Below are 25,606 nucleotides of genomic sequence, written 5' to 3'. Positions count from 1 at the left end.
ATGCAGGTGTTGTAATTAAGCACTTGACAGAGACCAATATAAAGTGGGTCGCTGGTAGGCTACAAAGTCCAAAAACAACTATTGAAAGTTTACTCACGACAAATCATTATCAGATCAGAAACAGCGCTTAATAAACAAGATAACGCCATGTATGTGGACAAATCTATCTTGACCGAGGCGATCTCTGCCATCACGGGAGTCACCGTGAAACTTAAATCAGACTGTAAAGATTTAGATGGAGCCATTCAACTGCATATTGTCAATCTGCCATCTCTTTCCTTGCTTAATAATGAAGCTCGCTTGGTCGAACCCGACTCGCTTCTGGCCTCTCATATGTGGGGTTTGAGAATCCATGATCGGTGGGACTGGGACACAATAGAAGAAACCCCTATGAGAGAAACCTCGAGATCGTCACTCAGAAAGCAGTTATTTGTCATTTCAGATGACTTTTTCGACCCAGCGTATGACTTTGACTTCACCAATATGTCCGAGTTAGATGATGATTCTGGTTGTATGCGCGGGGGCGAGCCGTACATGCGGCCCTACGGGTGGATGCGGTTCGCGCTGAAGGTGCGGAACAAATACCCGGACGGGAACGCTTGGCTGGGAACCGGCGGATGGAGGAACCGTTCCGCGCCGGGTGAATGGCCAGTGTCCTACCATGGAACCGATTTGAAAGGAGCTGAGGGCATCATTCAGTCTCACTACAAGGCTGGAGACCGAGAGGCTTACGGAAGAGGGATCTATTCATCTCCAGACATCAATGTGGCAGATGGATACGCGACAACCAAGAAATTCACATCGCAAAACAACGGAAAGACTTACAAAGTCATTATGCAGAACAGAATCAACCCCCAGAAGAGGGAAATCACTATTAAGAAGAACTTTTGGTTGGTTCCTATACCTAAAGGCACTTCTGCTGAGAAAGAGAGGGAAATAGTGGAGAGCACAATCCGTCCTTATGGGCTTTTGCTTAAAGAGGTGTAGTAACAAGGCTGGATGAATGATGATTTGGCCTGTACTCCCAGTAGCTACTCGAGCTTGCTTTTGGCTTTTTTTTCATAGCCTATCTTCACATCTCCTGATTATAGGCCTATAGGATGACATTTTTCAAGAAGTTCCCTTCAGAATTGTCTTATAGCCTGTTTGATATCCACATTTTCAAATTTGGTCACAGAACTAGCCTATAGCCTAAAGCTTTATCATAAATTATTATTCCAATAGGCCTATCTGCTAAAATATAGGCCTAAATATGTAATATGTCTGTGTTATGTTCTGTTAAACTAAAAAGCCCTTATGTAGAGGGACAAAATGTAAACGTTGCATTAAAAACAGCATATGAAATTTTGTTTGTTTTGCACCTTATTATGGAAAATATTTCTATTCAAACTAGAGTTTTTCTTTAGAGTAATTAGGCCATCAAAAGTCTATTGGGATGCCAAAAAAACATTAAGTAAATTTTATTTGTATGTAAGAAGAAAGATTAAAGCATATTGCCAACATCGATTAAATAGTACAATTTAGAAGGGTCTCTCTCTCTCTCTCTATTTTTTTTTTTCTATTAACCTTTTAATTATCTAAATATTTTTATTTAATATATTTATAAGCGTATGCATTATTAATAAGAGCATAAAGGTCTTATTTTGACAAAAATAATATCTTTGTAGTACAATACCTTAGACCCGAGATGCCCAAAGTTTGGCCCATGGTAACCTTTGATCTGAAAAGAGTGGAAGAATGGAGGGATGGTTTAAGAGATTGTCATTTCAAATCTAATATTGCCTTTCGTTATATTGTTAAAATCTAACTGAAATTAAATGTTTTGATTAAATATTGTAAATTAATCAGATTTAGTTTAAATGCACTGTCACGTGATGGAGGACAATGCAGAGACTTTGGTAAGCAAATCAAGGCTAACTCTACTGTTCACTGTTAAGTGTTTATTGCAATAAGTTATCTTTTTAAAAGTTATACAGCATTAGTTAATACAATTTAAAGTAATGTTTACTTATTTATTTTTAAATATTATGAAATAAACTAGGAAGTTAACCATGGCAACTTGTGAAATATGGTTTGGTATATACCTTCGATCCACGGCTCATAATGGTGTTTGGTTTTGGCCCTTCATATAAAAAAGTTTGGGCACCCCTGCCTAATAAGACTAAAATACATTATTTAAGTTTTGACCACTGCCAGTCCAGATGTCGCCTATAGATGTCGCCAAAACCTTTACTTACTACGTGATGCCATTAATTTTAATGCATTTTCTCTCATTTAAACAAGTATTTTTTAAGTTTAGATAATTACTACAATAAAACTCACGTTACGCTTAAATTATCACATATACAGCCAAATTATTTACAAACATTTATCTTTTTAAATTAAGAATCGGGCAAGAGATGGATGGGTGCTTCAGCGTTAGCAATGCAAACTGAACCGTGACCTGTAAAGTTACCTCGATTAAGAGCAGGTTTGCATATGAACGCCACTCAGATACACCCAGTGTGTTCCCTGAGCAGGGAATGACTGCTGTCTCTTATCAAGTGCGCTTCTTCCTGCACTTGAAGTGGATGTGTGACGATAACACTCACTGTCAAGTGCTCGACTTCAGTCCTGTCAGAGGAACAGGACACGATGGGCTGCACTTCCAGCACTCAGACCACGGCTCAAGACACAACAAGACCCAAACACGATGGATGCGCAGCAGGTAAGACTTAACAGCACACAAATTCCCATTTGAGCTTTATTTGTCTTTTTTCTGGACTTTCTTGAGGTTCAGGAAGCATTTCAGGTATTTGTGTCAATGTTGACCATGTGAATACAATGTATACAGCACCAGCAATGACAAAATGGATGATGGGATGATTTTGTTTTAGTTACTTTTCGGATCCGGACTCACACTAACTTGAAATGAAACACTCAACCTTTGTGTAAGTCACCCAGATCTTTATCCAGAGGGCTGTCATCAGTTCGCCATGCAGTTTAGATCTACTTGACTCCAGTTTCTCTTCCAGAGGAACTACAGTATTCATTACACTGAAAGTCTCTCTGGTGAATCCTAAGGTTAAATGGCTTGCCCAGATACTAAAACATTACACTTCAAACGAGTATGAAGAAATGCATGTTTTATGGTTAAGGTGACAACTTCAGATTTCAGATTCTGCTTTTAAATATAAAACAGCAGGACTGTAATATACAGTTATTTTATGTAACGCAACATCCTGACTTACCAAAAACTAGTGGTTATGTGAATTCACTGGATGACCTAATAATTGTGTTGTTAAAATAAAATATAGATAAATATTGTAAAAATATAAATATTGTAGTGTTTATTGTTGGAATGTTTTACTGTTTTCTTCACTGTTTTATTTAGTTCTTTGCCTTGTAGAGCTTTGAGTCTGAGAAAAGCGCATTACAAATAAAATGTATTATTAAAATAAATGTTAAAAACAGGTTTGAACAACTTGTGTATATAAAAATACAATGTATTATTTTAAATGAACAATCAAATAATATGCATCCATATGTTTAAAAAGCATTATAAAATGGCCAATTAGTGATGCATTTTCTGTTAAACCAATCAGGGAAGTTTACATTTTCTCTTGTTCCTATTATGTTTATTCTCTGAACCATCATTGTTGTGAATTTGTGGAACTTAAAGTATAAAAACATAAGTTTTTTTGTTTTTAGAGTGGTGCCATAGAAGAAACATTTACACTTTTCATTTCACTGACCTTAAAAATTTCTTTCTATTTTTGAATTTTTAACAACATACAGAACGCTTTGCTTAATGTAAATGTTCTGCGGATATTAAAAGATCTTCACTGATGCTAATAAAGATATTATATTTTTAAGAGGGTGGTCAGAGGAGATCCTGAGCCCCATCATGTGTCCTGATGCATGTCAGCGGTGACATTTAAACAAATAGTGTTATATATGGAGCTGAGAAGAAGGTTTCATGTAAATGTTGTGTACTTTCAGTCTGATGTCATAAACCTCTGCTAGTTTGCCTGCTTTAGTGCATCCTTTCTCTCTAAGCACTTCAGCTTTCATCATTTATCCAGGATGTCCATGTATTGCTTACAGTGTCATAAAATTAATCAACAATAGACTAGTTTAAGGGTTTCTCATGTATTTTAAAGGTCACTTATGAAAGAGTTAACTTGCTGATACAGAATTTGAGAAAGGTCATGACATAAAACATTGTGTTTATGAGACGAGAATTCTGTGGAAAGTATTTAAATATAGTAAAATGTGTTGAACCGAGTATACTTTACACTCAGATACTAAACTCATACTGGCTGATAAAAAAATTATTAAATGAAATTTAAATTGAGCCATATTGATACAGCATTTTGAGACAGCTTTATATAACATTTCAATATGCAGTTATGAAAAAGACTGAGAATAATCACACGTGTGTATCATGGCTGTTTTAAATCTGTTCAGTTTTCAAGTGAATTTTTGGTCACAAAATGTATATAAGCCTTATTGTAAGCTATTTAAAATCTGCCTAAATGTGTGATCAGTAAGATATTAGGCCGATAATAGTGACAATACACTTTATTAGTATTATTACTTTGATTAGGATAATCATGTTAGGGGTAAATTGTCAAAATGCTATTTTATTATGATTAATATGCTGCTGTAGATTTTGACAGTTATTTTTTTTATGTATCGATTTTATATAATGATTTTGCTGTGTGTTATTATTTTAAATAACATTTAAGGTAATTTTTTAGTACTTACAAAAATTCTATATAATTTTATTTGCTGATTTAAATCAAATCTTAAGTAATAAAACCATTTTCCTTTGGGTTGACATTTAATTACCTTGTTATTTGTATTAATCTCTAAGGAACGAGTAATGAAAATGGCGGCCCTGCAGGAGACAGTGAGACAATCCTAGACCTAAATGAAGAAGTCCAATGCTCTGCTGCTGCTTCAGCTCACACCGAACCTGAAGCAGCTGCTGCAGAGTCCAACCCCGACCAGCCTGAATCCAACCCGCCTGCCACAGCTGAAAATACTGAAGATCCAGCACCCAGTGGTATTGTTCACATTTTAAATGATATTTTTCCCAGGTTTCATTGCTTAAAGAACAGTAACTGCAGTGTTTTAAAAACCAGGCTCAGAGCAATTCTTGCACTTAAGATACATTGTATTCTTCCTCGCGTGGGTGCTTGTATATGCAAATGACTTTGGTACTTTTGAGGGATGTATCTCTAGATGCAAAACACCTCTATCATTCACTTTAGCATTGAGGGCTTGAAGTAACTTTGTATCAGTTGACCATTTTACACATTTATACTTAACATTACACTTAAAGCAAAAGGTGATGGCAGTGTACTTTAAGTAAGCTGGAAAGTGTCCTACTAACTGTTCTTGACCCAATAATTCAACTCTGCCTTTCATAAATGTAATGTGTATTTATATAGCACATTTGTTGTGTATGGCTATACACCCAAAGCACTCCCCAATCATGAGAGGGATCCCTCCACACCAACACCAGTGTGCACTTGGATGATGCGACGGCAGCAACAGGACAACAGCGCCAGTGCGCTCACCACACACCAGCTAATGGTGGAGGGGAGAGACAGTGATAGAGCCAGTTCTGTGGATGGGGATGATTGGGAGGCCATGATGGGTATGGGCCGACTGAGGGAATTTGGCCAGGACACAGAGATTACATCCTTAGAGAAGTGCCATGGGATTTTTAATGACCACAGAGAGTCAGGACCTCGGTTTTACTGTCTCACACCTGTTTCACACCGCAAGCGTCAGCGGCGCGTGAGCAGCGCGTATAAGTCGAGCAGTAGCAGCACGCAGGCGTTTGCCTTTCACACCAGCTGCGTCTGCAGCGCGCAGCTCTTCGGCAGCTGCTGCAGAGATCAACCTATCTCTGTCTATTTTATCGAGTTACCCATGTCTCTCTATATACAAATACACTTTTTAAACTTTTCATCTGTCCAGCGGCAGAATAACAGCTCGTTAATTCATGCTCGTGCAGATGATGAGATGGACAAAAGTTACCAATGCATGCCATTCTTTTACTTATTTTCGTGTTGTCAGATTCACAGTGCAAACAGCTCCCGGTAGGAATAACTCGAGTGAACATAAAACAAAGCCGATTAAAACTTTCTTCCTCTGCTCAGCTGCACAGCACACAGCGAGCTCACATAATCCAGTATGCGTGTCGCACTACACTACCCACAATACACTTCACTATGGACTACAAATCCCGTAAATATTCTATTTCCCCTCTCCTACAACACTAGTGTGCAACTTAAGCAAAACTGATACTAAAATTGTTTTACATTTGGTTTTGTAGTTCGGGCCTAAATAAATGTTTGTTGCCGTTTTTAATCGTTTTAAGTTCATTTGAATGACTATATGTATACCATTTGACATTATCAACGTATTTATTGGGTAAAATTGCTACTTTTTACTGTCATTCATTGTGTTTTGGTCATTATCAATGCACTGTCACTTTAATTGAGCGTGAGCAGCGCGTCAAAAATAGACCCAGCGCCGAAACTATCGCTGCACAGCTGCTTCGGCGACGCTCACGCCTCGCACTGACGCGCTGCTGCTGCGTGCGGTATGAAAGCTCTAATCTGTTAACATGGATGCCGAAAACACACGCGCTGCTCACGCTCTGCTCACGCGCCACTGACGCTTGCGGTGTGAAACAGGCGTCATACGAAAGAAGGCGCTCACTGACAGTATAATGTTCCCTTCACTATACTGGGGCATTAGGACTCTAAGGCCACAGTTTGAGCACCCCCATTGGACTCACTAACACAACTTTCAACAGTAACCTAGTTTTCCCATGAGGTCACCCATGCAGGTATTGACCAGAATCAGCCTTGCTTCAGTAAGTAGCCGGTCTTTGCCTGCAGGGGGATATGGCTGTGGCCATTTCATAGTGTTATTTTCCAACCCTTGTAACTAAACTTTTTCTAGTATTTCTAGCATACAATTACGCTTCTATCTGATGGTCTGACAATGTTGCGATGAACTGAATCTTGAAAAAATACTCTACTAAATCCAGGTTATTAATGGTTTTAGTAGTAATTTCGGGTTCAGACTACACAGTATTTTTGTCATGTAAGTCAGATTATGCAATTTTATTTCTGAAGCGTGTCATGTTGTGCATTAGAAACATCAAACCACACATCGATTCCTGACTAAATGTTGCTTGCCATCTTTAATGATGTGTGATGTCATCAAAAAGGCAGAACTAGTGACAGACTTCAAGAAAGAGTGCATAAACAATCTATGGCTATAGCTGTAGGGTTTTGTAAGGGTCCATCTATTAGTCCTATGACGGAACTAACAGCATGGGTGAAGGTTAAATGCGTGTAAGCCTTTTTAGCAAATGTGAAAAGAAATAATTTTATTCATTAATTTATTTTAATTTGTTTCCAACTCTGAATTTTAATCTGACTCCAATTTATAATAATTTTTAAATTTTGATTAATCTAATTCAAGCTGATTTACCCGAAGTCGTTTCGAGTCAGTATGCTGGCCAGTTATATCTGCTCACAGACACATCCTCGCCAGTTTTGGTTCTTAGATAGAAGATAAGCTAATTTCTAAAGTAATAATAGGCCGCCCATGCTTGCTTATACTTAAAAAAAAAGTTTGATTTAGCTTAGCTAGAAGATATAACTGTAAGCTAATTTCCTTTAAGTAATAATAGGCCGCCCCCATGCTTGCTCATACTTAGAGAAAGTTTGATTTAGCCCCTAGATTATATCATACCAAGTCAGTGATTGTCAGAAATCAACAGGTCTTTAATGCTCTGCCTATGCTCCTTCCATTGAGCCTGAATGTATGACTAATCCTGGCCGTAGGCTGCGGAAACATCAGCCTAAACAATCTACTAGACTTTACATTTATTTTACAATTTTACATAAATTTTTCAGACAAAGATATTCCATTCCAGTTCACACAATTAAACAAAAAAGCCAATTAAGATTGTACAACATCAATTACTCAAAGATACATTTATAAGTTAGAGATTAATACCTGACCATGTAGAAATACATTCAGTGCTCAGAGACTTATACACTGCAACGGGGTATCCTGGCTACAGAATCCCACAGACACTTCTCCACATTTCCCTTAAATACTTAATTTACCACAATGTCAAGACAATAAAAGCTTCACCAAGACTCTTGCCTGGTCATGAGTTGATGTGAAGACCATTTTCTCTGGAGTAGAGAATCTGGCAAAGATCTTATCAAAGTCAAAACCCAAATTAATCGATATAAGAGAGATTGTAAAATATTACAGTGAAATTAGAACCACTTTACCAATCACACAGAGACCTTTAAAATGACACCAAACATGAATATAGAGCCATAAGATGCACCATATTAAAAACTTGGACATTCCGTGTGGAGCTGCTCTGGTGGAGAAGGTAAAGTCCAGGGAAAGGAGGGGGGATGCATGATTGAGACAACCTGAACAACTGGTTTCCTAGCTGCTCTTCTTCTCAGATTAGAACGTTTATTGTTTTAGTGCCTGACCATTCTCGTGGTCTTGTCTCGTGTGGAGTTCCATAACAGTTTTCAGGGTTTAATATTATGGAGAGATATAGCCGTCCTTAGTTTTGTACTTGCTGTCTTATCAGAAAAGCCCCCATAAGAAACAAATCTCATGATTTTCCCATAGTAATTCCTCATAATAATAGATATTTTCACGTTTGAAAGCCGTTTAAACAGAGATATCCCAGATGTAACCACAAGTGTGTGTAAGTCCCTGGCAAGGCAAGTCATTTCACTTGACGGCCATCTTTAAACCGCCTCTGCAGGCAGTATGCTCGGGGATTCTGCTTGAATGGGGTAACATCAAATTCTACAAAATAGATTGCCAAGCGTCCGATTAAATTTCATATTATGATCATTATTTAAATTATACAACAACTGTCACTTCAGTTTCATTTCTAAATGTTTGATTGACACAAAATCTGCAGAAAATCACATCTGGTCCATTTGTCTCTTCCGGAGAATCATCAGTCTATACCGATCAATGATTGGCTCCTGTACTAGTAGGTGGGGCTTCATTTGCCAAATTGACTGTTAGTTTTCCCCATTCAAATCTTTATAAGTGACATGTCTTGTGTATAACTGCAGCCCGGACACCTTAAGTGGAATGGACTTAAAACACAGGTTTAAGGTTAGATTGGATATAGCTGTGGCTTTTAGGTATGCGGTGTGCACTGTAGTTTATCAGTATAGTGTAATTTTTGTGACCATGTAAAACAAGAATTACTGTAAGGGGTAGATGTTAATAAAACACAATAGGTAGACTATTAAGACATATAAATCAATCAAAAGCCTTAAGAAATTTTGTACAGAACAATTAAAGCTCAAGTCCTGCCTATTTGAAGCAGACCTGCCCAATTGGAGCTGGCTCTGACCTCTGCTTATACATGACTTAAATGACACTTTACTGCACTAGATAAAAATATACTTTTTTAAAAATTTTTTTTTTAAAGATTTATTTTTGGCCTTTTTGCCTTAATTAGATAGGACAGTATTGAGACAGGAAGCGAAGTGGGAGAGAGAGAGAGAGAGAGAGAGAGAGAGAGAGAGGGGGGGGGGGTAGGGTAGGGAAATGTCCTCGAGCCGGGATTCGAACTCGCTATTGCACCATATGTCGGCGCTAACCATTAGGCTATTGCGCCGACAAAATGATACTTTTTTATTTAGATACCCAGTTTTGCCCATTTCTGAATTAACCCGATAACCTCATCAAACACTAAACACAAAAATTGGGCTGATATTGTGTTGCTTGAATCCACAATTAGACTAACAGGTTTCATTTTGTCCTTGTAGATTTATTACAAACAACTGAATTTGGAGTAGTGGATTCTTAACAGTCCTTCTTTTGGGCAAATCTTCAATGTGGCGAGGGCCACAGCATGCCTCGCTGTCTGAATTTCAAATGTAAATGACAGATTATTCACTGATGCAAACACCTTGGTCGGTTGGGTGCAATGTGGAAAAAAAGCTTTGACATTTCCAAATACATAATGAAAAAACCACAGAACAGAATACAAAATCAAATCATGCATCTTCTGGATTCAGCAGGTGAATTAAGAACATTTTATACTAGGTTTAACCCATCATTAGAGACCAGAGAAAATAAACCTCGCTTTGGATTGAGATCTGCGGACAGTGGAGTGTTAATAGCAGCCTCCACAAGATGGACGCTGTACGGATGGATTTGGGTTGCAACAGTACACTTGTAGGCTGTTGAGCTTAAATGATGCTTAGCTTGTTCTAGGCATGCCAAAAAAAAAATGAAACCCCAAACCATTACATCACCAGCAGAAGCACAAACTGTTGATTAAAAACCCCAGGATGGACCCTTTTGATGCTGTAGTTCATCTGCTTCAAGTTTTGGCATGTTGTGTGTTCAGAGATGCTCTTCTGCAGTTGTAAAAGGTGATTATTTCAGCTTCTATCGGCTTGAAACTGTCTGATCTTTCTCCAGTGATATCTGGCAACAACAAGGCCACTTTGTCCTCTTTTTTTCTGACCATTCTCTGTAAACCCTAAAGACAGTTTTGTAAGTTCATCACAGTAGATCAGCAGTTTCCCGTTTGGCACCAACATCTCTTGTTAACATGTTAAAATCTCTTTTATTCCCTATTCCCTATTCTGATGCTCAGTTTGAACTTAAGCAGATCTAGATGCCTACGTCAGGATGACCACATCTAGATGCCGAAACGTTGCTGTCAAGTGATGGACTGTGTCTATATTGTTTGCAACTTTATGACTAAAGTTGAAATTGAAAATTAGAAACAACATATGGAGTTTTAATTAATGATGATTACATCTCTATTTTCACAGAAAACGCAACTGTAGATCAAGCAGAATCCTCTCCTCCAGAGGAAACACCAGGTAAGTAGGGTAATATGATGCAAAGACAGATCTAACAACGTCAGCTTCTCGTGAGGATAAACGTCTGATTTCCCATTATTCTCTTTCAGCCTCTGGTCAAGATGGTTAAATGTGCATTAACTGGCATGGCTACTACAGGATCCAGATTCTACCACCTGTTTTTGGATTTCATGCGAATGGTTTAAATATAAAATTGAACATTAGTTTATTATATGCAGTTCAAGTCAGAATTATTTGCCCTCCTGAATTATTAGCCCCCTTTATACCCCCCCCAAGATTTTTTCCCCCAACACAAATCTAAACATAATAGTTTATTATCTGTAGTAACTAATTTGTTTTATCTTTGCCATGATGACAGTACATGTACATATTTTTTCAAGATACTAGTTTTAAGTGCAATTTAAAGGCCTAACTAGGTTAATTAGGTTAAATAGGCAAGTCATTATATAATGATGTTTTTTTTTGTAGACAATCGAAAAAAAAAAAAGATATTGCTAAAGGGGGCTAATAATATTGACCTTAAAATGGTTTTTAAAAATTTAAAAACTGATTTTATTCTATCCAAAATAAAACAAATAATAAGAAAAGTTTTGTAGGAAATACTGTGAAAAATTTCTTGTTCTGTTAAACATCATTTGCTCAATATTTGCAAAAGAATAAAAAAATTACAGGAGGGTGAATAATATTGATTTCAACTGTATATTATAGATATTGCTTGTCTGTTGCCAAGATATAGACCATGTGGTCTTTAAAGACTTTGTGCCTGTCTTTATGTACACTAAATACAAGCACCCCAGTTATAGTTTTGTGAATTATAATGGCTGCCTTCAATTAATTTTCCCTTCCTAACATTTCATATTAGTGGCTCATTGAGAAGCTGTACCTAGACCTGTCATGATATCAATATTTGTTGTACAATATATTGCACCAAAATATGTTGCGATAAACAATATTACTGTCATTTTATGGCACTAATTATATAATGCCAGAAGGACAATATAATGTCATCACGATGCAAGTACAGTCTTCAAAAGAGCACATCATATTTATTCATAAGAATATTAATTAAAGTTAATTTGAACTATTCAATAGTTTGCCATTGGAATCAAAATGTGAAAACGCATATCCTAAATAAATAAATAATAATAAATGTTAACAAAAAGTGCAAGGTATACAGTAAAAGAGGCTGTGATATCTGCTACCAGATCTATTTTGTATTTGTGTTATCAGGCACCCACATGAAAATATACTATAGTAGTTTATATAAATGCTATAGTGTTTTTTTATCATACTGATACCCCCATTAGAGATAGAGAAGCTGTGCAATGTTAAAATCTTGCTAGAATTGTTTTTTATTTATGGGCAATAAATATTGCTTCACCAAAAATGATTGAGGTCATGTCCGTGTGTTGTGCGAGAAGTCAATATATTGATTATTGTGACAGGCCTAGCTGTACCACCTGAATAAAAGTTGCAAATAGCCAAAAAAATAGATAAATAATGGAAATTTTTCAAATAAATGTTATTTATATATGTATATTGTTTAAACTGTTACTGTAATCATAAAAATCATAATTACATGTTGTATACATTTACAATGACAATATTTAATAAACAGGCCTATATTATATGTATGCTAATGTTTTCCAGCGAATAACAGAAGAGATCAGAACGCTACGAATGGAGGAAATATTTTGTGGTGGGGTTGGATCTCATGTGATATTGACAGATTTGTTGGAGTTAAGAAATAAAGTTTAACTTGAACGTTGTTTGAATGGTTACTGTAATAAATCAAGTCCATATAATGATGAAAGATCAACAATAAATCACAAAGTAAAAATCTTTTAATGATTAGTGAAAAAGGCCTCAGATGATGGAAGGGAATGATTTTCTTTCTATGGTCATCCAGTCATGCTGGAATTTGTAATGCGTTATGTGGTTAATCTCCAAATAACGAACTGTATTTACAATTTGTGACGCATGCTGGGATCATATAGTCAGGAAGCCTCTGTAATTGGTCCCAGTACAGCGACTGCTTCAATCTCAACAAGCCCCCCCTGTGAAACAGAGTGAAGTTAAAGCACAAGTACTATATTTTACTGCATTTTATAAATATTAGTGGAGTCATCACACACACACACACAAAAAAACATTTTCCAGATTGCAGCTTGTAAATTTTCAGACATTCCATGATCTGAAAATAGATGATTTAGAAGTTTGTAAATTAGGCTATATATTATTATTATTATTATTAATATTAATGGGTGTTTTTAGTAGTGCAAAGTTTATTAGACCATTTTATTTCTTTTTTAGAGGTCTTGTTGTTCATAAAAATACAGTGAAAACCCTCCTGAATCACGTTTATGATTTTATGGAGAGCTTTATAAATTAGATGTATGGTTTGTTATGACAGGACAATATTTGAGTGTGTCCTCGCTGCAGCATGATGGTGTATTGGATCAGGTCCAATATGAAGTGACCGTGCATGCATAGGCAATTATTGCGAGAAATGTGAACTATTTCTTTTAATTATTGAAGTGCTCATTACATGGTGTGTTATTAATATGTACACCAACCCTAAACCCAACCATTAAAGTAGCATAGTGGGTGTTACAGTATGTATTGAACTTTTTGTATATCTGGGTAAACATTTTTAAATGACCTTTACCAAATTGTCCAAATTCAGCTCTTAGCAATTCATATTAATTAAAAATATCTATATATGTTTTGATATATTTACATTAGGAAATTTACAAAATATCTTCATGAGACATGATCTTTAGTTCATAGTTCAGGAAAAATCTATAATTTTGACCAATGCAAGGTATTTTTTGGCTATTTCTAAAAATATACTTGTCAAATTAGGAGTGGTTATGTGGTCCAGACTAGAGATAATATTAAAATATAAAATAACTGTTTTTTTATATATTACTCCTGCAACTGCTTAATCAGTCATGTGATCCTGATTGGCTGCTCTTTGGAAATAAATGAGCAAACTATAATACATCATTCTCCAACAAGATTCTACAATGTATTCTACAAGTATTTTAATACAGCTGCAGTAATTTGACATAATTTTTTTCTTAACATTATCAGCGTCTTTCATTTTCGACAAATAAAAAAAATTCCTGCAAGCACAATAGGCCGACTTAGGACTTAAGCTTAGGACTTTAGGGTTCTTTTGTACTCAACACAAAAATGTCAGTGAACAACGGTCTTGAATCCAAAGTTCTTCGTTTGACTGTTTAATGGTAAATCTTAAAGCATAAATACGTAGGATATTTATTATATTTAAATATTATATTTATTTATTTTCTTACAAATTAACTTTGCAGTTAGCATAGGTCAAAAGACTGTGTTACTCTAAAGTCCAGTGCCTTCTGACTGATTTGCGGGGTTCTAAATCTAACAATCAATCAAATTACGTTATGCTACATCACTGGTTAACTGTTCACATTACAATTTCTACATTTCATTTGCAACACATGGACTTTACTAAAACTCTAAATATTATTACATCCATAGAAATGGCTTCAACAATTCATTTATGATCAATAGTTAACTGGTTCATTTGGCAAATGCCTCAACTAGTCTGCTCTTAAAGGTCCTGTGAAGTGCTTTGAAATATGGATTTTTTATTTTGATTATTGGTGTAATCTCAACTAAAAAACATAAAGAGGGCAGGACATAGATTAGCTCCTCCCTTTTAAAAACAGCAGCCAATAGGGTTTTGTTTTATCGCAGCTCTGCCGGTGAGAGTGGTTGAGCTCAAGAGCATCAAATGAAAAGAAAATGTCAAGCATCTTGAAGAGGGCGGGGCATGTTAGATACTAGAGAGCATCTGATTGGTCAAGATTTGATGAGAAACTGAGGTATGCGGTGATGTGAAAAAAAAGTTGATCCATATAGTGGCAAACTACAAGCTTTACATCAGTTTTATATATTTTAAATGTGAATGTTGTCATTGTTTTGTACCACACTAGCTTATAGATATCCTTAGAAGACTAACATACTAATGCTAACATTTAAAAAACATTATGTTAATTTCACTGGATCTTTAATACTTACTCTGGGCAGGGCCACGACTTGATAAGCAGCTCTAGCTGGGAAATTGCTCTTGAAAACTAAGAAAAACAACAGAATGTAAATAAATTGACAACTTCAAGTCTTGTGAAATAATAAAAACAATCCTTCATCACTACATTCATATGTCTAATCAATTACATGATGAGTATTAAAGCGAGAGTCGGCACGAGTGTTTGTTCAAGCTGTAGGTTTTGCATGTCATGGAAAGTTCAGTGAGGTGGAGGCAGAGATGATGGGCTGTCCTCATTGCAGAGGAGGCTTTCGTTTCACAGAATTGCACTATATCCTTTTACACGCAGACAGGATAGGATTACCCATCGCCATTGTATTAAAGAGGAAATACCCGGAGGGCCACACGGAGGCATCATTGTGTGACATTTGAATAATCAATAACTTGCTTGAAGAATTATCACCCAAGTGCATGATGGGAAGCAAAGGTATTTTAGGGAAGGTATCAACAGGAGTCGTGTGTTTTTGAAACCGCAGCAATTTATGCCAACATCATTCCTGATTATGTGGGTTTCTAGCTTAATTAGACTATTAAAAGTGTAAGGAAAGTCTGTGGTTGTGTGTTTAGGGTTAAATGTGACACTGTGGTGGATTATGAGTCCTTCATTTATTCATACTCACACTGCTTGTAAACATCATTGACGGTATTGAATTCATTAATGTCTGTCATCAGCACTGTGGCCTTGACCACTGCAAAAAAAAATATTTGACTTTATAAAGTGCCTGAAACTTGGAATATCATGACAGGTAAAGCAGGTTAAGCTCAATGACTGACCGTTTTCATATCCACATCCTGCAGCTTTCAGAATCTCCCCAATGTTAATGAGTGCCTGTAAGGTTGTAAGGTAAAACAATGTTTAAATGAGCCCTAAGGACATAATTATGAAATGATAATGAAAAATACACGCTTTATGCTTAAGTTGTTCCTAATACTTTGTTTTTTTGTTTTTTGTACTTTAAAAAAACATATTTCTATGTATTATTGTGATGTATAATAGGGGTTTGGTGAAAAATAAACTGAATTTCAACGTATTATTTAATGAAAATCCTGACATTTATATTTTGTTGATGACTGTGTTTTTGTAAACAAATTGCAAAACAACATCTGTAAAATATGTCATGTTCTTAATCAAAGAAGGAAATAATGAAGGATGGGGCACATACAGTTGAAGTCAAAATTATTAGCCCCCCTTTAATTTTTTTTTCTTTTTTAAATATTTCCCAAATGATGTTTGGCAGAGCAAGGTTGTTTTCACAGTATGTCTGAAAATATTTTTTCTACTGGAGAAAGTCTTATTTTTTTATTTTGGCTAGAATAAAAGCAGTTTTTAATTTTTTAAAAACAATTTAAGGTCAAAATTATTAGCATATTTAAGCTATATATATTTCTTGGTTGTCTACAGAACAAACCATCATTAACTTGCCCTAATTACCCTATCCTGCCTATTTAACCAAATTAACCTAGTTAAGCCTTTAAATGTCACTTTAAGCTGTATAGAAGTGTCTTGAAAATATTTAGTCAAATATTATTTACTCTCATCATGGTAAAGATAAAATAATTCAGTTATTAGAAATAAGTTATTAAAACTATTTAGTTTAAAATGTGTTGGAAAAATCTGCTCTCCGTTAAACAGAAATTTGGGGAAAAAAATAAACAGGGGGGCTAATAATTCTGGGGGGCTAATTCTGACGTCAACTGTAGCTTTGGAACAATATCAGGGTGGCTAAATAATGACTGAATACAGTGTGTGAATTACACATTGACAATTGGGGCACCTTTTTTGGTAATGTTAGTTTATGTAATACATGCTTCAGTGAATCAAATGCATGTGTTTATTTAAATTACATCTCATTTATTCATAGATTGTATTTAAGTTTTCAGTGTTTTGTGCGTTGTTTCTTACTTTAGAACAAACTATGAGCCTATTTAGGCAAAATGTAGAAACACACATCTATTTTATGGAAAAACATGGTTTTCTCCAAGTTTTGTGAACTCTTTCGGTGTCTATCGGTGCTCTACATCTGCCAGTTTCAGACTGCTCAATGACTTTTTTCTTGCATGGACTGATTGGCATTATTATGCATTTACAATGGTATGAACCATTACAGGGGTGCTCAAATGGATGTCTATCATTTTTATTTATAAAGCACATTTAAAAGCAGTCACAAGACTGACCAAAGTGCTGTACATGAGACAAGATAAAAAATAAAAGACAGAATATAAACACAAGCAAGCGAAACGTCTGTAAAGATGTAAAAAATTAGCGATAGAATGAACTATTAAAATAATCTTAAAAAGCCAAGCTAAAAAGGTATGTTTAAAGACGTGATTTAAAAGTGGATAATGATGGAGCCAATCTAATCTCAAGGGGCAAGGTGTTCCAACCGAGGACCTGCCACAGAGAAAGCTCTGTCCCCTCTACGTTTTAGCCTAGATTGTGGAACTGACAGAAGATTCTGCTCACTCGACCTGAGAGATCTCACAGGAGTGTAAGGATGAAGCAGCTCTGCGAGATAGAATGGGGCTAGATTGTGGAGGGATTTATAAACCAGTAAAAGCACTTTAAAATCAATTCTGAATTTCACAGGCAGCCAATGAAGGTCTCTTAGAAGAGGGGTAATGTGGTCATACTTTCTGCAATTACATATAAATCTAGCAGCAGCGTTTTGGACCAGCTGAAGGCGTGAAACCTGGGATTTTGACATGCCACAGTAAAGTGCATTGCAGTAGTCTAATCGTGATGTGATAAAAGTGTGGACAGCCATCTCTAGAGTTGTGGGATTTAAAGTGTTTAACTTTAGACAGCAGACGTAGTTGATAAAAACTGGAGCCAATAACCGAACTGATCTGTTTGTCTAGTTTCAATGACTCATCAAAGATGACACCCAGATTGCGGACAGATTGATCAGAGTGATCTCAGATTCAAAGCGCTTACCACACATCTTGTTTTACGTCTTTCAGGGGGGATCAAGCCTTAATTAGGAGGGTCAATTCCCCCAAACCCCCCCATGTAATCCGCTTGTTAAGTCATGACATATGGAATACTGTTTTCCGGGTTCAAGTCGCTACTCATTTGAATTGAGAAAATATTAGTTTATGATAACTTTTTATTCATGTCACACATTAAAGTGACTTTTATATAAAATCATGTTTACACAACAGTCTTTGGACTTGCTGCATCACAAATACCAGAATGTTAACAATTTATAAAAAGTGAATCACTTTTTAGGCATGGATATATATATTTTGCGATCGTGATTTTTGAAAGCATTACAGCGCTTTGTAAACGTTTATTATTACCATTTGACAAGTCTCCTCATACAGTTTGATATAGTGCTTGGACCCAGAAACAATTAATAGTTTTCTTCTCCCTTGAAAGTGTAAACATTGAGCCTCCCTGGCACTATCAAAACGTTTGAGATTTAATTGGCAATCATTTTTATATCTCGACCAATAGCATGATTTTGGGGGCGTGGCTATAAATAGCAGGTGAGTCAGACTTTTGTTGTTACTTATACTGACTGACATTACATGAGGAATTTGCTTATAGAGCAAGTCAGCAAGGTAAATATTAAAAGACTACAAAATTTTCAGAGGCAGACTGTTGAATTAAGCTAAAACTAACAATGCTTTTACAAAAATGAGAAATTTAATGTAATGTTTGGGTTTCAAACAAAAAGTTTTCATTAACTTTTTATCAGTGGTGTGCTTCCGAAAACCATCATTAGCCAACTAAGGTTGCAAGTTGCATCGTTACAAACATAGTTCGCTGATTTGCCGTTTCCCCAAATCCGTCGTTTTAACGAACATTTACAAACTGCGTTGCAAACTTGTATGCTTGCAACTACACCTCTGGAGCTGTAGTTAGAAACATAGCTCCTGGCTGTGTTCTATTCCCATTTGCATGTGTCAAATTGTAAAAGTAGACTTTTCAAAAAATAAAAAATATCCTACCTAATAATAATCGTTACTATTATTATTAAAGGAGGATTTTTTTTTACATTTCCCTTATAAATAATAAATATAAAATTTCATTTCTTAATAAATAGCCTGATTATTAATTTATTTATATATGATATTAGAACATGTGTTAGCTTTTGTAAGTGATTTTATGTTTTAGAATAGAATATGGAATGTTCTCAATAATATTAATAAAGGAAACATAAGCCCTATACGTGTAATTTATATCTTTTTCAATTAATACTGAAAACGAGTGCATGTTTTAACCAAAACTAATGTTAAATTTTTTTTAAATGCTTGTGCGTGTAAAACAATACAATTTGCACAAAGAATTTATGGGGTTATTCTCTAAAGAAGTTATTACTCCACCCTGTTTAGAGCATCATTATAGGCATTTTACGTTATAACTAACGCGATTTTAATGATGGATAGGGATTCAGCGGGATTTAGTTTTTGGGCTGGAATTAGTCAGCTACTGCTCTGGCAACCAATGACTGTAAAAAATATGGACGATGCGACAGCCCCTTTACCCATTGAACGCCTTGAGGGCAAAACGCCTGCTTGACGGGCACAAACTGTCGCAAAAGACTGCTGAAATTGGAGCCTTGACATGCGCAGAAGGACTGTCTGATGGAGCCAGAGGAGGAGCCGCGAAAATGAGCGGAGTCGAGCTTCCAACCAAACGCTTTATGTAAAATCAACCAGGCCCCTGAACTTCTCAGCATGCTGAGATATGTGCTGTCATATCAACACAAACGGATGTAATAACGTTAACAAATATGTGGGTTTTATATATTCAATCGCGCCAGCTCCGGGCCGCAGCGCATAACCTACTCGTGGCGTCGCGGGCTGATTGCGGCTCGCATGCGGCAGCACCGGCTCGCTCGGCCGCCGCATCTGGCTCGATTGACTCGGGCTGGAATCGGGCAGTAAGTCCAGGCATCCGGAGTAGGTCCAGCAGAGGTAGTCAGTCTGAGCTCTGAGGGGTAAGTTTCCGGCAGGCGAGAATCTAGCCGGAACTGGCCCGAGTGTATTTTGCTATCTGGGTGGCTAGGCGTGTATCAGCAAACTAGTAAAGCCCGAAAAAAAGCCTCGACCTTAGCGAATAAACAGTGTTCCACCAGGATCATGTATGTCAGAAATTATAGTTTACTGCTGAACTTATTTTGTCAAGGTAAAATAACATAGAAATCGAATAATAACACTTCAGTCTCCTGCCGAAGCTCAGACGCGCTGCTTTGAGAAACTGTCAATCACAGCTGTCAATCACGATGACACGCCCAGCATTAAATTACTGCTGAAAACAAACTGTTTACAAAAATGAAGATCTGCACCTATTTCAGCACAATAACCAGTGCCTTAATCGACCAGAACCATCTTTCGGGACATTTTATTGCAAGTGTAATTATTTTTTTTATTTGGGCTCAAGTCTCCTTCATTAACACGGAGGAGGCGGGCTTTATGACTTGTACTGCAGCCAGCCCCCAGGGGGCGATCTAACGGCCGAGACCTTCACTCAAACGCAGGCTTGCGGCACACTTGCTGGCAACATAGTAGTCACTAACGTTACATCATTCATTTCCCAAACGATACATCGTACTATGATAGTTCAACCGAGAGTTACGTCGTTGTTTGGGAAACACATCCCAGGTAAGCACTGACTAAGCTAGCACGTTTTTTACCAAAAGCTAACTTTCACTGTATAGCCCTATGTAAAATAACTGTTAAAAGGGTAATAATAATCTTATTAAAGAACAGGGTTTATGGGAAGGGTCGTCTCTCGACTTCAAATGTTCTGAAAAATATATCTGCCTCATAGTTTACTCTGCTGTGTAGCACAGAAACCATACGATAACTTTAATAAGTCCTAGTATGTGATATTGCGAATGATTCATTTAATGGTCTTGTCACCTGTTTGGTTTGAGCCTGAACTCCCGCCGCCAGCTGTCCTGATGCTGGATCCATGCCCAGCTGTCCTGAGATGTACATTGTGCGGTCCACCAAAACAGCCTGGCTGAATGGGAAAGCAACATTATTTCAAGCGTGAGTTAAATATTTGCTTTCATTTTAGACAAATACGGGTTTGATATACTCAGAAAATGATGTGCTATTTCGCCCACTGCTGGTAGAAAAGGTACATTGCTGTTATAAACAGGTCACAGTTTTCCTTTCTTCATTTTGTAAACAAGATAGTATAAAAACTAATACTGTAAAGTTGTCACGATGTGTCACTAGTTCAGCTTAAGATATCAGTCCAAGACAAGACTAAGTTTAAGTTAATATGTATCTAACACAAAATCAAACAAGAACGTTAGATAATTATTAATGGCAGTTGTTTGCAACTGGAGAATTATCACTTTGACCATTACCACATATATTTCATGGCTGCACAATATATCGTTTCAGCATCAATATTGCAATGTGCACATTCGCAGTAATCACACCGCATAGATACCAACATTATGAAGCTGCAGGCCCGAAGACCCACCTGCATGCTTAGACCTGCAATTCCAGACCTATCATTTTCCCAGGCAGTGCCACCTGCTTACATGTTTTTTCTACTATAAAATATTACGCTATGATTAAATAAATTATTATATAAAATATTAACCATACTAGATTATGATTTAATGCATTAATTTTGTTGTGTTTTTATTAATTGTATTTGTACTAAGAAATTGTTTAGTTATTTTTTTATATTATTTTATAAAGATATGCAATGTCCATTCTGAATTATAGTTCAGACTGTATAGTTCACTATTACTTCCGGTGGCGCTGCACTGCTGGCGACACTGACACATGTTGCTGCTGACATCTATGTGTAATTACTTTTTAAATTTACTAGTATAAACATTTATAGTGGTAATTGTTTTTCTGTTTGTTTTTATAAAATGTCTGCAGCAATGTGGTGATTCCCATAACAAATTTCCTGTCAAAGACAATCAAGTTTTACTACTTTACTACTACTAAATTATAGTTCACGAGGAGCCAAATAATTGTATTTAATTTCATGAAGTTGATGCATGCAAAAACAAAAATTCTTACTTACATTTTTTTTGTCTTGTTTCTATTCCAAATATCAACATTTCAAAGCAAAAACTAAATTATTTCCCTTAATCCACTGGCAGATAATTTCCTTAAAACAAGCAAAAAATCTCATAATTTTTACTTATTTCTTCTGACTAGATTTTTACTCTCAGAATTTTTCGATATTTGGACTAGAAACAAGACAAAGCAAAGTAAGAAAAGCATTTTTTGCATACAAATTTTCTACCTGAATACTGTTAGGCTCTCCAGGAAACCATCAAATAGAGCGACTCAAACCATCTTCTAAAACTATATTCATTTCAAAATATTATTCGCAGAAAATTTTAATTTCGCAATATAAATTTTTTCCAATATTGTGCAGCCCTACTACATGTTTTTTATGTAGTGTAAATGTACTTTGCATTTCCTAATGGCTAAGCTGAATTTTCCTCATTTTGTCTTCACCGTAGTTTCATGTGATCCTTCAGCGTCTGTTTACTATACCAATTTAGTGCTCAAAAACCATGAAACATTAACAAAATGTTTAAAAGCTTAAAGTAATTCAAAATGAATAATACTACTCATTGACCAAATATGCATTTACCCTTTAATTACACCACCAAGAAAAAAAAAATGTTGGATGGCATTTCGTAACTCCTAATGTCGCTAGTTAACACACTCAATGCATTTTTTTTTTCCAACACATCCCATAATTTCTAATATATCAACCTCTACCATATGGTTGTTATGTCGGTTCATGGTAAAAGTACCGGAATTAATACATTACTATGAAAAATCTGAAAATATGAATTGTAAGATACAAATAAAACATTTTTGAATACTTAGTCAAATTTATACAAATTTAAAATATTTCCGATTCTCATTTACATGTCTTCTTGGTTTTATGTTTTTTTCAATAAAAACAAAATCATGTCTTGTAGTGCAACAGGATTATGTTTGTTTGATTTTTTGTAAACCAACAATGCTGTGTGTAAACCATTGTTTAAAACAGTAAAAACATGGTCAACCTTTGGTAAAGCGGCAGTCAAACTGATAAAAAAAAATTAAATATCTTATCTATAATGTTGCAAAAGTTGTTTTTTTCCACTCACACACACACACACACACACACACACACACACACACACACACACACACACACACACACACACACACACACACACACCAATCATTATTTTGTTGCAGAAATGAATTACTACAGCAAGTTTAAACATAACCAGAAGCCTCACCTTTGGTCAAGTCATTGAACCGGACACCTCCTCTTACTGACTATTGGTTAAACCACAAACACCCTCAAATGTGACATTCAAGCATTTTATTTACAAATAAACAATAATACAAATTAATCATTTTTGATTTTTAATACTGAGAAAATGCAAATAAAGGCAGCGTGAAGAATTTACAGTACAACATTCTTTATTAATTCTCTGTCAGCTTAGTCCCTTACTTATTAGGGGGTCGCCACAGCACAATGAACCAGCAATTATTCCAGAATATGTTTTACACAGCGGATGCCCTTTCAGCTGCAACCCAGTACTGGGAAACATCCATACACACACTTTTACACACACACATACACTACAGCCAATTTAGTTTATTCAACAACATCTTTTAAAACACACGTCTTAAATTTTACAATTTAAAATTTTAAAATTACTACAATTTTCTGAAATGCTACCTTTATTGTAGAAGAATCTTACCTGTATATGCCTGATATAGGCGTGTTAGGTGCATGTATGATTTTTTTAACAGAAGACATTTCGTCCAGACGATATGACAAGTTGCACCAAAAAACTGTGTGTCAGAGTGTCTGAGTGCGCTTTCTGAAGGACCGCCCCGCACAAATAACTGCTACTTTGGCTGACTGTTAATGCATAACTGCCGGAGCTTTGATAAAATCAGACTTCACCATATGCCGTAGCATGTCACGTGTGCGTTTATGGAGGAACATGAACAGATTCTCACCTGTAGGGCCCGATAGCGGCTGGAGCAGCTGCAGTGTGGATGATCTTCCTAATAATAGCAGACATATCTCAACACTCAGAACTTAACTAAAAACAGAGAAAAGCGAGTGTCAGTGAACCTCCAGCTGAGCAGATGAATGAGTGTAGCGCAGCAGGTTTGTAGGGATTCACTTCCAGTGTGTGTCAGCGATTATTTACCGTAACGACACACATAGAGACACTGCATATATAGAGAATTTCGCAGTGGTCACTCGAAAGTATACCTTGTAATGGTTTTTGGGAAAGGAATTGTAGACTTCATATAAGCAAACATGCGTCATTTTGTTTAGATATACTTTGCTAAAGTATGTTAAAAGTGTAATAGGTTATATGTAGTAGGGTGATTACGGTAATTCTTAAAAAACCACTTTGACATTTTCGACAATCCAGGCTGGTGAAAGGAGTGTTTTTTAATGTGGACCTTTTTGCAGTTATTAGCCTCATTTTCTATCAAATTATAAGGTTTGAATAGTTTCTAAGCACATTCTCTTGCTGGATTAGCTTGTCAGATCAACCACGATGTAGCCTACCAAAAACATTTCCTAAAGTAGAAGAAAAATATATGATAATAATACTTATTTTTCAGAAAACAAACTTATTACATCATACATGATTAGTAAAAAAGGATGCTATTTAAGTTTAAAATTAAAAAGTAGCCTATTGTCATTTATTAGGCAATCTGGCCAGCACATTCAACTTTCCTCAGTCACGTTGAAGCAACAGGCAGAGAATTCCGCTTGGTCTTAGCCTTATTTCCATGGTTATATTCACAATTTATTATGGCATAAAAGTCAAAATAAGTCAAATCAGCTCATGTATGGGACAAAATCTGGACCATTGTCAATGAGGGGTCACCCTTGAACCATTGTTTGTGGGTATATTGGAATGGCCTTGATTACTTTCTCTAAACGAGGAAGATTACATTTAGCACATACATCGCTTAAATGTAAAATTTTGCCACAATTATCCATCAAATGTGATACAATTCGTATAACGCATCAATAAATTGTGACAAGTTCATATTTGAAACAATTTTAACAGAATACGCCCATTATTTTGCTGATTTTATTTTTTACATTCATTCATTTATTTTCATTTTGCCTAAGTCCCTTTGTTAATCTGGGGTCGAATGAACCACCAACTTATCCAGCATATGATTTATGCTGCGAATGTAACCCCACCGGTCCTACTGCACTCAACCCACTCCGAGCTGGGATTGAACCAGCGACCTTCCACATGGGAGACAGGTGCTCTAACAAGGAGGCGAAAGACCATGGCCTCTAGCATAAGTCGCTAGAGCACCTTTAGAGGTAAGAGGACTAAGGTTTACCTGCACAGCACTTACTAGCAGGCCTCTGTTATAAGGATGCCCTTCCAGCTGCAACCCAGTACTGGGAAATTATTTTTTACATAGTTTTAGCAAGTAATAGTTAAAGAATTGTGTACATGTATGCATATATATATATATATATATATATATATATATATATATATATATGACTAATATTTAAATATACATATGATTTGAATGTAACAAAACAGTTTTGTACACTGTAATGACATCTGTCAATGTATTTTGT

At 36.0% G+C, this 25,606-nt stretch overlaps 3 protein-coding genes and 1 long non-coding RNA gene across 5 annotated transcripts; 3 read left to right on the top strand and 1 right to left on the bottom strand.

Moving 5' to 3' along the window:
• Positions 1-68: 68 nt before the first annotated feature.
• Positions 69-1,344, top strand: LOC137488533 (uncharacterized). Its single transcript, XM_087295883.1, has one exon. It carries the CDS (start codon positions 148-150, stop codon positions 985-987), a length of 840 nt encoding a protein of 279 aa, XP_087152009.1. The 5' UTR covers positions 69-147; the 3' UTR covers positions 988-1,344.
• A 1,175-nt stretch (positions 1,345-2,519) lies between these two features.
• Positions 2,520-11,116, top strand: si:dkey-284p5.3. Its single transcript, NM_001044842.2, has 4 exons — positions 2,520-2,707; positions 4,859-5,050; positions 10,869-10,919; positions 11,009-11,116. Exons 1-4 carry the CDS (start codon positions 2,635-2,637, stop codon positions 11,026-11,028), a joined length of 336 nt encoding a protein of 111 aa, NP_001038307.2. The 5' UTR covers positions 2,520-2,634; the 3' UTR covers positions 11,029-11,116.
• rida (reactive intermediate imine deaminase A) lies at positions 9,505-24,130 on the bottom strand. Of its 2 annotated transcripts, none has more exons than NM_001012315.5 (6): positions 23,989-24,130; positions 20,887-20,989; positions 15,790-15,844; positions 15,636-15,704; positions 14,988-15,043; positions 9,505-12,976 (listed from the first exon to the last, which is right to left on the bottom strand). In NM_001012315.5, the coding sequence occupies exons 1-6, from the start codon at positions 24,051-24,053 to the stop codon at positions 12,917-12,919; spliced, it is 408 nt and encodes a 135-aa protein (NP_001012315.1). In that variant the 5' UTR covers positions 24,054-24,130; the 3' UTR covers positions 9,505-12,916. The 2 variants fall into 2 exon arrangements, with proteins under 2 accessions (NP_001012315.1, NP_001002576.2); NM_001002576.6 differs by lacking the exon at positions 23,989-24,130 and adding an exon at positions 23,724-23,816.
• LOC141379139 (uncharacterized) lies at positions 21,621-23,894 on the top strand. The gene is made up of 2 exons (XR_015517021.2): positions 21,621-22,033; positions 22,225-23,894. It is a non-coding gene; the product is annotated as an uncharacterized LOC141379139 (long non-coding RNA).
• Positions 24,131-25,606: the final 1,476 nt, after the last annotated feature.

Source organism: Danio rerio, chromosome 19, assembly GCF_052040795.2.
Source record: "Danio rerio strain M-AB ecotype USA chromosome 19, GRCz13ab, whole genome shotgun sequence".
Classification (NCBI taxonomy): Eukaryota; Metazoa; Chordata; class Actinopteri; order Cypriniformes; family Danionidae; genus Danio; species Danio rerio.
Note: the sequence above shows the minus strand (reverse complement) of the source record. Positions and strands in the feature narration are given on the sequence as shown.